The sequence below is a fragment of the Capra hircus genome, chromosome 9 (assembly GCF_001704415.2).
Source record: "Capra hircus breed San Clemente chromosome 9, ASM170441v1, whole genome shotgun sequence".
NCBI lineage: Eukaryota > Metazoa > Chordata > Mammalia > Artiodactyla > Bovidae > Capra > Capra hircus.
This window is the reverse complement of record NC_030816.1, coordinates 21068671-21081405: the sequence shown is the minus strand read 5'-3', so window position 1 is coordinate 21081405 and position 12735 is coordinate 21068671. Positions and strand designations below refer to the sequence as shown.

General features: G+C 42.2%; 2 protein-coding genes across 2 annotated transcripts in view; both read right to left on the bottom strand.

The window, feature by feature from the left end:
* Positions 302–11700, bottom strand: FAM162B (family with sequence similarity 162 member B). Its single transcript, XM_013966462.2, has 4 exons — positions 11509–11700; positions 11261–11372; positions 8837–8945; positions 302–1296 (listed from the first exon to the last, which is right to left on the bottom strand). Exons 1-4 carry the CDS (start codon positions 11678–11680, stop codon positions 1198–1200), a joined length of 492 nt encoding a protein of 163 aa, XP_013821916.2. The 5' UTR covers positions 11681–11700; the 3' UTR covers positions 302–1197.
* GPRC6A (G protein-coupled receptor class C group 6 member A) overlaps positions 11692–12735 on the bottom strand; it is a 53247-nt gene continuing 52203 nt past the window's right edge. The window contains 1 exon segment of the mRNA XM_018053511.1: positions 11692–11919. Coding sequence (XP_017909000.1) covers positions 11692–11919 — 228 coding nt within the window.

Sequence of the window (12735 nt, the reverse complement as noted above, 5' to 3'; positions counted from 1 at the left end):
TCAGACAGCTTTACTTTTGAGGGATCCCTCTTGTTCCCTTTCAGTCATGGTTGTTTTTTTAAACTGTTGTCTAAAAAAGTATGGCAAAATTTTAGGGGTTTAACTTGAATCATTATTTTCTGAGCATTCCACCTTCTAAATTGTTTTATTATAAAATACACAAAGAGAATAATGTGTAAGAAGACAGTTGAATAATAAAACTCCTGTGTATTCACCATCCAATTTAATTATTATCAGTCCCTTGTAACTATTACTCTGGATTTTATTAATAATCCTTGTGCTTTTCTTCATTGTTTCATCTCGTGTGTATATATCCCTAAGAAATATAGCCTCACTTATCTGTTTTCTAAATGTGTAAGCTGGAAGTTTACATATATTTTCTATATCTGGGAGTTTTGGGTTTTGGCTCAATGGTAACATTTTTTGCGATTCATGTTGATGCATGTATGTGTGGTTTGTTCATTCTCTTTGCTGCTCACCATTCTGTTTTGTGACTACGTCGTGATGTGTGGTAGGGGAAGTTTGTTTTACTTTTGTTCCCGAGGCATGTGGGATCTTAGTTTCCCAACCAGGGATGAATCCTGTTCCCCGTGCGGTGGAAGCACAGAGTCTCAACCACTGCACCGCCAAGGAAGTCCCCAGGATGCTCATTTTAGCATTATCTCTAATGGCTAAAAACTGGACCAAATAACCAGATTAACTGGCATATTCATACAATGGAATACTGTAACAATGAAAATGAATGACTTCCTGCTACTCACAGTCTGTTGATGAATCTCACAGTATAATGCTGAGTATAAGAATTTACACAAGTGTATATTATATAATTCTGTGTATATAAAGTTAAAACAGGCAAAACTAGTCTACGGTGATAAAACAACATCTTTTTTTATCTGTGTGGTAATGACTGAGGGCAGAAATAAGGCAGAAAGGAGATGTTTTACGTCTTGACCTGAACAGTTATACAGGAGTGTTCACTAAAATTCTATCAAACTGTGTACACTTTTGTGCACTTTCTAAATGTATGTTACACTTCAGCAAAAATTTACTAAAAGTAGACATAAAAAAAGATTTTGCCATTCTTGTTACCAAAATAAAGCCTTGACAAGTACTTTGTTAAATATTCTCTTTTACCTATCATTTATTGTTGCTGGTAATAGTGATGATATTCCGATGAACACTTTGTCAGTTAGAATATCATTTAGCCTTGGCCTGTGCAGCCAGCGCCGCTTCTTCACGCCATTTTGCCTTCTTTGCCAGGTTCCAGCTTGTTAAAGATTCATGTCGTTCTGCAGCCTGCAGAAGCAAAAGGCAAAGCATTTTGACGCTCTGGAAAAATTTGTATTTTAGAGATACAGAGCAGACTCCATGAAAGAAGAAAAATAACAAAGCATCAATCACATGTAGCATTTAAGAAAAACGATCCTTTGATACAGAAAAAATCTGCCTTAGTTATTAGACTTCTAGACAACAGTACGGCTGTATCAGAAATCTGCCCCCACCTCCTCTTGGCACGCAAAGATATAGTTGTTGGACAAAAAATAAATCACTTTCAAATAGTTAAACTCAAAATCAAGAAAGGGAAATCCTCAGGTACCTTTTACGAAAATAATGCAAAAGGCATAAGTTGATGGGGAATGAGAAGGACAAAAGCCAGGATAGACGGAAATGGCTTTATTAGGGGGAAATAATGGCTTTAACAGCTGTGGGCTAGAAGTTGAATCGCTATACCAATAGGCAAGTTCAGGATTTAGATCATGGGCATGGAGCTGAGGTATTCCTGTGAAATGAGTAAAGCTCTTACCAGCCTGATAACTGGCAAGAACACTAAGCATTTACCTGGGGGAGAAAAAATTACTTGTAAAAAGAGAAGATAATTAGCATTGTGATCAGGAGGAAAGAACTCTAGCTACAAAACGGATCAGAGGAAATAATCTAAATGCAGCACAGAGATATAAGTACAAAAAAATAGAGAAGTTAAGAGACATGGGTAATAAATTAGAAATTCCAACATATATTCCCACCAGGTGAGTTATTAGAATGAGGGGAGAGGTCATATTTGAAGTAATAACAGCTTACACTTTTTCAGAAGTGAGCAAAGCTATAGGTCCCTCAGACTGAAGAACATACAAAGTACTTTGCAGAAAAAAAAAAAATCTAATAGATATTGATGGAAGTCTGTTACGCATTTCACACTTAACATATCCAAAATAGAGGACTTGATATATTTTGTCTGTCAGGCCTACCAGTTCTTTCCCCAGCTGTACACATGGGGAATGGCAACACCATCCATCTTACAGTCTAAAGGCAGAAATCCAGGCTTTCTTGAAGTCATTCTTCCATTTTGTTTCCTCTTCCCACACTGAACTTGCCATAAAGGTCTATCCTTTTTACCTTTCCGAACACATCTCAAATTGCTAACCATTTCTCCATCTCTATCTGACAGCATCTTAGATAAGGTAACATTAATTATTCAAAGTGACAGGTGATTGGAGAGAAAGAAGATGGATACAGTTCAGTTCAGTTGCTCAGTTGTGTCCGACTCTTTGCAACCCATGAACCGCAGCATGCCAGGTCTCCCTGTCCATCACCAACTCAGAGAGCCTACCCAACTCAAACCATTGAGTTGGTGATGCCATCCTCCTCCTGCCCTCAATCTTTCCAGGCATCAGGGTCTTTTCAAATGAGTCAGCTCTTCGCATCAGGTGTCCAAATTATTGGAGTTTCAGCTTCAACATCAGACCTTCCAATGAACACCCAGGACTGATCTCCCTTAGGATGGACTGGTTGAATCTCCTTGCAGTCCAGGAAACTCTCAAGAGTCCTCTCCAACACCACAGTTCAAAAGCATCAATTCTTTGGAGTTCAGCTTTCTTTATAGTCCAACTCACATCCATACGTGACTACTGAAAAAACCATACCTTAGGAATCCCTTAGAAGAAATGGAGTAGCCATCATGGTCAACAAAAGAGTCCAAAATACGACAGAATGCTCTTTGTTCATTTCCAAGGCAAATCATTAAATATCACAGTAATCCAAGTCTATGCCCCGACCAATAACGCTGAAGAAGCTGAAGTTGAACAGTTCTAAGAAGACTTACAAGACCTTCTAGAACTAAAACACAAAAAAAGATGTCCTTTTCATTATAGGGGACTAGAATGCAAAAGTACGATGTCAAGAAACACCTGGCATAATAGGCAAGTTTGGCCTTGGAGTACAGAATGAACCAAGGCAAAGGCTAATAGAGTTCTGCCAAGAGAACGCACTGGTCATAACAAACACCCTCTTCCAACAACACAAGAGAAGACTCTACACATGGACATCACCAGATGGTCAACACCGAAATCAGACTGATTATATTCTTTGCAGGCAAAGATGGAGAAGCTCTATACAGTCAGCAAAAACAAGACCGGGAACTGACTGTGGCTCAGATCATGAACTCCTTATTGCCAAATTCAGATTGAAACTGAAGCAAGTGGAGAAAACCACTAGACCATTCAGGTATGACCTAAATCAAATCCCTTATGACTATTCCATGGAAGTAAGAAATAGATTTAAGGGACTAGATCTGATAGAGTGCCTGATGAACTATGGATGGATGTTCATGACATTGTACAGGAAACAGGAATCAAGACCATCCCCATGGAAAAGAAATGCAAAAAAGCAAAATGGCTGTCTGAGGAGGCTTTACAAATAGCTGTGAAAAGAAGGGAAGTGAAAAGCAAAGGAGAAAAGGAAAGATATACCCATTTGAATGCAGAGTTCCAAAGCATAGCAAGGAGAGATAAGAAAGCCTTCCTCAGTGATCAATGCAAAGAAATAGAAGAAAACAATAGAATGGGAAAGACTACAGGTCTCTTCAAGAAAATTAGAGATACCAAGGGAACATTTCATGCAAAGATGGGCTCAATAAAGGACAGAAATGGCAGGGACCTAACAGAAGCAGAAGATATTAAGAAGAGGTGGCAAGAATACACAGAAGAACTGTACAAAAAAGATCTTCACAACCCAGATAATCACGATGGTGTGATCACTTACCTAGAGCCAGACATCCTGGAATGTGAAGTCAAGTGGGCCTTAGAAAGCAGCACTACGAACAAAGTTAGTGGAGGTGATGGAATTCCAGTTGAGCTATTTCAAATCCTGAAAGATGATGCTGTGAAAGTGCTGCACTCAATATGTCAGCAAATTTTGAAAACTCAGCAGTGGCCACAGGACTGGAAAAGGTCAGTTTTCATTCCAATCCCAAAGAAAGGCAACACCAAAGATGCTCACACTACCATACAACTGCACTCATCTCAAACACTAGTAAAGTGATGCTCAAAATTCTCCAAGCCAGGCTTTAGCAATACGTGAACTGTGAACTTCCAGAAGTTCAGGTTGGTTTTCGAGAAAGCACAGGAACCAAAGATCAAATTGCCAACATCCACTGGATCATCAAAAAAGTAAGAGAGTTCCAGAAAAACATCTATTTCTGCTTTATTGACTATAACGAAGCCTTTGACAATGTGGATCACAATAAACTGGAAAATTCTGAAAGAGATGGGAATACCAGACCACCTCTTGAGAAACCTATATGCAGGTCAGGAAACAACAGTTAGAACTGGACATGGAACAACCGATTGGTTCCAAATAGGAAAAGGAGTACGTCAGGGCTGCATATTGTCACCCTGCTTATTTAACTTATATGCAGAATACATCATGAGAAATGCTGGGCTGGAAGAAGCACAAGCTAGAATCAAGATTGCCAGGAGAAATATCAATAACCTCAGATATGCCGATGACACCACCCTTATGGCAGAAAGTGAAGAGGAACTAAAGAGCCTCTTGATGAAAGTGAAAGAAGAGAGTGAAAAAGTTGGCTTAAAGCTCAACATTCAGAAAACTAAGATCCATGGCATCCGGTCCCATCACTTCATGGCAAATAGATGAAGAATCAGTGGAAACAGTGGCTGACTTTATTTTTCTGGGCTCCAAAATCACTGTGGATGGTGATTGCAGCCATGAAATTAAAAGACGCTTGCTTCTTGGAAGAAAAGTTATGACCCACCTAGACAGCGTATTTTTAAAAAGCAGAGATATACTTTGCAACAAAGGTCTGTCTAGTCAAGGCTATGGTTTTTCCAGTGGTCATGTATGGATGTGAGAGTTGGACTGTGAAGAAAGCTGAGCACTGAAGAATTGATGCTTTTGAACTGTGGTGCTGGAGAAGACTTGAGAGTTCCTTGGACTGCAAGGAGATCCAACCAGTCCATTCTAAAGGAGATCAGCCCTGGGTGTTCATTGGAAGGACTGATGCTAAAGCTGAAACTCCAATACTTTGGCCACTTGATGAGAAGAGCTGACTCATTTGAAAAGATCCTGATGCTGGGAAAGATTGAGGGCAGGAGGAGAAGGGGACGACAGAGGATGAGATGGTTGGATGGCACCACCGACTCATGGGCTTGGTTGGACTCCAGGACTTGGTGATGGACAGGGAGGCCTGGCGTGCTGCGGTTCATGGGGTCGCAAAGAGTCAGACACAACTGAGCAACTGAACTGAACTGAACTGACCAGACGGACCTTTGTTGACAAAGTAATGTCTCTGCTTTTTAATATGCTATCTAGTTTGGTCATAACTTTTCTTTCAAGGAGTAAGCATCTTTTAATTTCATGGCTGCAATCACCATCCACAGTGATTTTGGAGCCCAGAAAAATAAAGTCAGCCACTGTTTCCACTGTTTCCCCATCTATTTGCCATGAAGTGATGGGACCGGATGCCATGGATCTTAGTTTTCTGAATGTTGAGTTTTAAGCCAACTTTTTCACTCTCTTCTTTCACTTGCATCAAGAGGCTCTTTAGTTCCTCTTCACTTTCTGCCATAAGGGTGGTGTCATCTGCATATCTGAGTTTATTGATATTTCTCCTGGCAATCTTGATTCCAGCTTTTGCTTCCTCCAGCCCAGCATTTCTCATGATGTACTCTGCATATAAGTTAAATAAGCAGGGTGACAATATGCAGCCCTGACGTACTCCTTTTCCCATTTGGAACCAGTCTGTTGTTCCATGTCCAGTTCTAACTGTTGCTTCCTGACCTGCATATAGGTTTCTCAAGAGGTGGTCTGGTATTCCCATCTCTTTCAGAATTTTTCAGTTTATTGTGATCCACACAGTCAAAGGCTTCGTTATAGTCATAAAGCAGAAATAGATGTTTTTCTGGCACTCGCTTGGTTTTTCCATGATCCAGCGGATGTCGGCAATTTGATCTCTGGTTCCTCTGCCTTTTCGAGAACCAACCTGAACATCTGAAGTTCACAGTTCACATATTGCTGAAGCCTGGCTTGGATAATTTTGAGCATCACTTTACTAGTGTGTGAGATGAGTGCAATTGTATGTACTGTGAGCATTTTTGGCGTTGCCTTTCTTTGGGATTGGAATGAAAATTGACCCTTTCCAGTCCTGTGGCCACTGCTGAGTTTTCCAAATTTGCTGACATATTGAATGCAGCACTTTCCCAGCATCATCTTTCAGGATTTGAAATAGCTCAACTGGAATTCCATCACCTCCACTAACTTTGTTCGTAGTGATGCTTTCTAAGGCCCACCTGACTTCACATTCCAGGATGTCTGTGGCATAGAATCATGAAATAGTTAGAAGTGCAAAATTTTGAAGTGATGACCACGGAGTCTAGTTTGCCTGTGTCCTGTATATGAGCCCTTTTCCTTGCCATCTCTAATATGTATTTTCTGAAGGGAAATTATGAGGTAATAACTCTAATTTTGCTTCTTGCTTTTCCCCAATTCTTGCATCTGCTGATTGGTTTTTACCATGAAATGCAGCCCCAGAAATATTGATATCTCTGTGAATCATCTTTTCTCTAGTCTGAATTTCTCCATCCCTAACAACTTTCCTCTGTGTTGAACTCTCCTCTGGACACACTCCAGTTTATTAGTGTCCTTCTTTATGGTGGCACCTACAACTGAGCCCATTAGAGTGTAATTATAACTTTGTTTTGGAATTGTGTTTTAGTAACACAGCCAGGGATGGAACTGGATTTTGGTAGCCTCATCACACAGAATAGTTTGCCTGGAACCAACCAAGCATCTTTGACTCTCTGTGATGCTATGGACTGTAGCCTGCCAGGCAGCTCTGTCCCTGGGATTCTCCAGGAAAGAATACTGGAGTGGGTTACCATGCCCTCCTCTAGGGGATGATCTCAACGCAAGGATTGAACCCGTGTCTCCTGTTTCCTGTATGTGTCTTATGTCTCCTGCACTGTCATGCGGGTTCTTTATCACTAGTGCCGTCTAGGAAGCCCTAATGTTATCTATATATCTATTCTTTTATTTTGGCCATGCCACATGGCATGTGGGGATCTTAGTTCTCAGACCAGGGATGGAAGCCTTGCCCCTGCAGTGGAAACATGGTCCTAACCACTGGACCATCAGGGAAGTCCTTATACATATCTGTTTCTTTCTGTTGGCTTGGCAAATAACTTAGCCTTTGAAATTATTCTTATCAAATGGAAATTTTAGTAAATGTTTATTAGGATGAACACTTAAACATAAAAATAAAGAAATTCAGTCATCTCTAGTTTTAACCTACTTAGTAACCTGCCTATCCAGTTGGTGATTCTCTAGCTCCTAAATGACAGACTGGATTCCAATACTGCCTGGACCCTTCATGTTTCAAACTGTCTTCCCTTTATACTTCAGCCACATTAGTTCTGTGTGTGTGTGTGTGTTTTTTTTTTTTAATACACCAGACACTTTACTCTCTATAGGCTTTCCTCATTCTCTTGGCCTTACCCTGATGACTTATTCTCATTCTTCTCAGAGTGAGCTTCCCTGACCACTGCATCTGAAACACTCTCACTCAGGTACTATTTTATTATCCTCCCAGCTACTCATATGTAAGTCATTATACACCAGCAATCCTATTGGCTCTGTTTAAAAATATATCCCAGTTGGACCACTCCACATCATCTCTCCTGATATCACCCTTGTCTGAGATAACCATCTGTTGCCTAGTTTATTGCAATATCTTTTACATAGTCTCAAGGCTATGGTTTTTCCAGTAGTCATGTATGGATGTGAGAGTTGGACTGTAAAGAAAGCTGAGTGCCAAAGAATTGATGCTTTTGAACTGTGGTGTTGGAGAAGACTCTTGAGAGTCCCTTGGACTGCAAGGAGATCCAACCAGTCCATCCTAAAGGAGATCAATCCTGAATATTCATTGGAAGGACTGATGCTGAAGCTGAAATGCCAATACTTTGGCCACCTGATGCAAAGGACTGACTCATTGGAAAAGACCCTGATGTTGGGAAAGATTGAAGGTGGGAGGAGAATGGAACGACAGAGGGTGAGATGATTGGATGGCATCACCAACTCGATGGCCATGAGTGTAAGCTCCAGGAGTTGGTGATGGACAGGGAAGCCTGGCGTGCTGCGGTTCATGGGGTCGCAAAGAGTCGGACATGACCGAGCAACTGAACTGAACTGATGCCATAGCTAAACAGTTCATGATTTAAGGAAGGGTGTAGTTTGGATAACTTTCATACAAAAAAGTTCTTCCTTTGCCTATTTTAACCAGGTTATAAACTGTAATTTCTGATTTTTCTTTGTCTTATAAATGGAAACAAGCTTCTGTCCCTTCTGTCCAGATAGTTAATTTGTTGACTCACATTTCCATGAACAGTGTTGTTTTCAGTACAATTGATATGTGAGGATGGGTCAAGCTGTCTGAGATGAGACTGTTCTTACATTGGAAAACTAGCAATAATCCCCCAAATGAGAACAAAGCTCATAATCCTTCTTAAAATTCACAAGTCTATTTTTACTTTAAAGTGGTACTCACCCTTTTGGCTGATGCTATCACTGCAAAGCAGGCAATGATTGTGAGTCCAATCATTATGTAACAAGCTTTCACCCGAGCTTTGTTTCTTGCAGCATCTATCATTTCTGGCCTAAACCAAGATGTGTATTCTATTAATTACATTAAAGCAATATGATTTCCTGACTGGCATAATAGACAATGATTTTTTACGTAAATATTCCAAAAATTTCCCTGAATGCAACTGGCAGATGTGAAAGCCTTACACATTCTAGTACATTATCTTACTAATTTCAAATTAACAGGTATTTATTATTTATATTGCTGCAGTAATATGAAGTGGCAGCTTATAAATAGATATAAGTAAAGAATGATTTCTGAGAAAGTATTCAGCAGTATTTTTTCTTATCTATGCCGTTTGAATAGAATGCAGTAACATAAAAAAAAAGCAATTCCTCTTAAAAAATATATCTTTAACTTTCCACTAGTTGAAAGAACACAGAAAACCAATATCTAGCCTGTTTTCCTCAGGTTTTAGCCAGATTAATATAAGTTTTAAGATATTAGTTGCAAACAGGTGAATATTAGTACATTATTAGATTACACTTGTTGTTGATTTTTGTTCCAGATGGAACCTGAAAGATCTGATCTTTTTTACCCATCCATCTGTCTTTGAACTGCTATACCAAATTAGTTTAACACTGAAAAGAAAGGGAAAAGTACAGTCATTATTAAATATCATTAGTGTATGGTACAAAAATTATAGGTCACTTGTTAATTATATGTCCATTAAAAGCATAAAAGTGAAAGCTGTTTACATTGTAAATCTGACACTTAGCTTAGGAGGCATATCTCTCCTAAATAGCAATGATTTGAAAGTTATAGAAAATAATAAAAAATATTCAAATACTTTCATGTCTCCAACCCAAAACTATAATACTTTTCCTAGGCACCTTGCTCAAAGTTAATTTAACAGAATTTCTCCTTTTTTACAATATTTCTTTGACTGTGATCCTGGGGAAGAATTATTTCTGTAAAATGGGTCTCTTCACATATACAGCTGTATTGCTAGAATACTGGGTCTAGAATCTCTAGACATGCGTTAATTTACAACAATGCAGGTTCTTTACATTTTTGATTACTCTCATATAGCCCTAAAATCCAAAATCCAGAAACACTGAGGATGGTCTTTTTAAGCTCTTCTGGGGCTAATTTCTGCTCTGGGCTAAATTATAGATCTCAAGGAAAACAAAATTTGTTTTATAATATTAAAAAAAGATCTCCATGGTGAGTAAGTGCTGAAAACAGTTCAAATTCCATGTCCATTCCTCATTAAATCATTTAATCCAAGAAAGGGATAAAAATGCTTGAGAATTCATTACTGAACATTTATTTCCCACCGTATTTTTCCCATTTGAAATGCTGTTGATGACTAATAAATTAACAATCAATAAAAAGTGTGCACAATATGCACAGAACAAGGTGTAGACCCAGTTTCCATCATCTAACAGGCATTGATCACATCATATAAAATAATATTTGAACATCTGAAATACTTATTCGATTTTATAGTTCTAGTCTCACTTCTTTTTTGAGAACAGTTTAAAAAGTGGTAGATTGGCTTTATCTTTAGTTTCCTTCCTTCCCCTTTTAACCACTCCCTTGTAAAGTGCTGGGAAGATTTCTGGGCTTTGCATAAACTGAAGCTGTAAAAAAATGTTTTTTACGGGTGACCTTTACTTTATTTTTGTTTTCGTAAAAGATTACATTTACCCTGGTGTTGAAGTTGTCAGCTTAGGTTTTATCAAGCGAACGTCTGTCTTGGATATGGGATGAGGAGGCCAGAGACACAGATGCGCGCTGGCTCCTAGTCCCAGAAACCCGCGCTCAGAGGGCTGCAGAACCGTGTACACCAGGCATCTCCCGCCCCAGAAGAGGAGGTCACATGGATGTGGCTTCTTCCCAGAGACTCTCCGGCCACCCCGCGAGTCATGATCCTTCCTTGGGTGATCAGGGAGCCGCAACTCCTCCCCTCCCCAGCCCAGGCCGGGGCCCCTCCGCCTCTCAGCCAGCCGGGCGTATGCGAGGACCTTGGTTTTTGTTTGGTTTAAGGGCTCCACTGCCTCCCGGCCCCGGAGCTCGCCGGGGGCGGGTATCCGAGTGACCGTGGAAGTACTCACTGAACTTCGGGATTTTCACCCGACTTCAACAGTCTCCCCATAAGCTTAGCTTGTCTCTCACAGTCCAGTGAAGGAGCTTGGCATTTAACCGCACTAGGGGCGCGTGAGTAATTCCTTTAGAATGGTAAGTAGTACTATGAAGACCCGTGTGGCTCTGCACACCTCTCCCGACCTCTGTGCGCCCAGGTCGGGAAGTGGGTGGACCCCGAGCCTTCCAGGCCTGGGGCGGACCCTCCAGGGGGCCCTCAACCCGGCCCGGCACACTTACGGAATCCGAGGCGGGATATCCTCCATCGCTTTGAAACGCCCGGTCCACAGCAGGATTCTCTTGTCGAATTGCGACGGCTTGTGCTCAGCGGGGACCCTATGGACCTTCTCGGCTGCGAAAGCGACAGGGACATACAGAGTGACAGAGAGACCGACGGCCCAGCGATCGGGGCGCACTCACGCCTCCATCCTCCAGCCTTAGCGCTCCACGGACCCGTCCCTCCCGGGTCGTTCCCAGCCCCTGCTCACCAGAACCTGGGGGCTCCGAGCGGCCGGGGCTCCGGCCACTGGAGTACTGGGGGTGACCCCGGGGCCAGAGAGACCCGACCGGCCGCCGCTCGACATCTGGGGGCGCTCCCGGGGCGCAGCAGGGGATGCGCCCTAGGCGGAGGCGCAGGAGGCTCCCGACCGTGGCCAGCATGCTGCTGAGCTCTATCCGGCGCCCTCAGCCCAGCCAGGGCCGGAGCTCCCGGGACCCCTGCCGCCCCGCCCCGCGCCGCTCCCAGGGGAGCCCGGGATGCGCAGCTGGAGTCTGACGTGCGCGCCCTGGGCTCCGGGTCCCCGCCCCCAGCCTGCGACCCCCGATCGGGCGTCTTGACCCTGGGGCTGTCGGTCCCCTGGAGCGCCGCGGAAGACTTTCCTCCCGAAACAGCTCCATGCCTTTTAAAGGCAATTCTTGGTATTGAATAGAAACGTGTTTCCATCACATATATATGTATTTTTTAATTTCACTGTTCGGTGCTTAAGAGAATGAATTTCACCTCTCTTCCAGGGAAAGCCAACAGTCAGGCCTTCTAGTCTAGTGCAGGTCGTTTCAGTTGTTTACCAAGCGAGTGTAAGGGTTTTCAACCAACTTCTGACTTTCCCGTCAGGCGACTTTTTGAAGTTAGCTCTTCACCTCAGCCTCCACTCCCATACTTTTCTCTTTTCCAGACAAAACAACCTCAGTTCCTACAGTTTTTGTCCACCTCTTCATTGCTTAGACCGCAAACTCTCCAAACACTCTTCAAAATGAGCTTTTCTACGTTTCTACCACCTTCCCTCTCAAAAAGAGGGGAGAATCCTCTATTCTTTGGCATCTAAATGAGGATACGAACTCAGAAAAAAAAGGCTTGTAGGAAAACTGTCAACTCTAAAGAAATATACTTATTCTATGTCCTCATGTTCCCTGGTGGCTCAGAGGAAAAAGAATCTGCCTGCTATGAGAAGACGTGGGTTCCCTGGGTCGGGGAGAGCCCCTGGAGAAGGGAATGGGAACCCACTCCAGTATTCTTGCCTGGAGAATTCCGTGGTTAGAGGAGCCTGGAGGGCTACAGTTCATGGGATTGCAAAAAGCCAGCAGGACTGAGGACTAGCATAACAACAGGCAACTTCCTCAGATTCAAGGGACCACAGACCCCATCCAAGTTAAAGTGCTCCCCTGGAGGGAGCCCAGGCCAGCTCACCCTCCCTGTTTTTGTCTCTGAGGATTTTCTG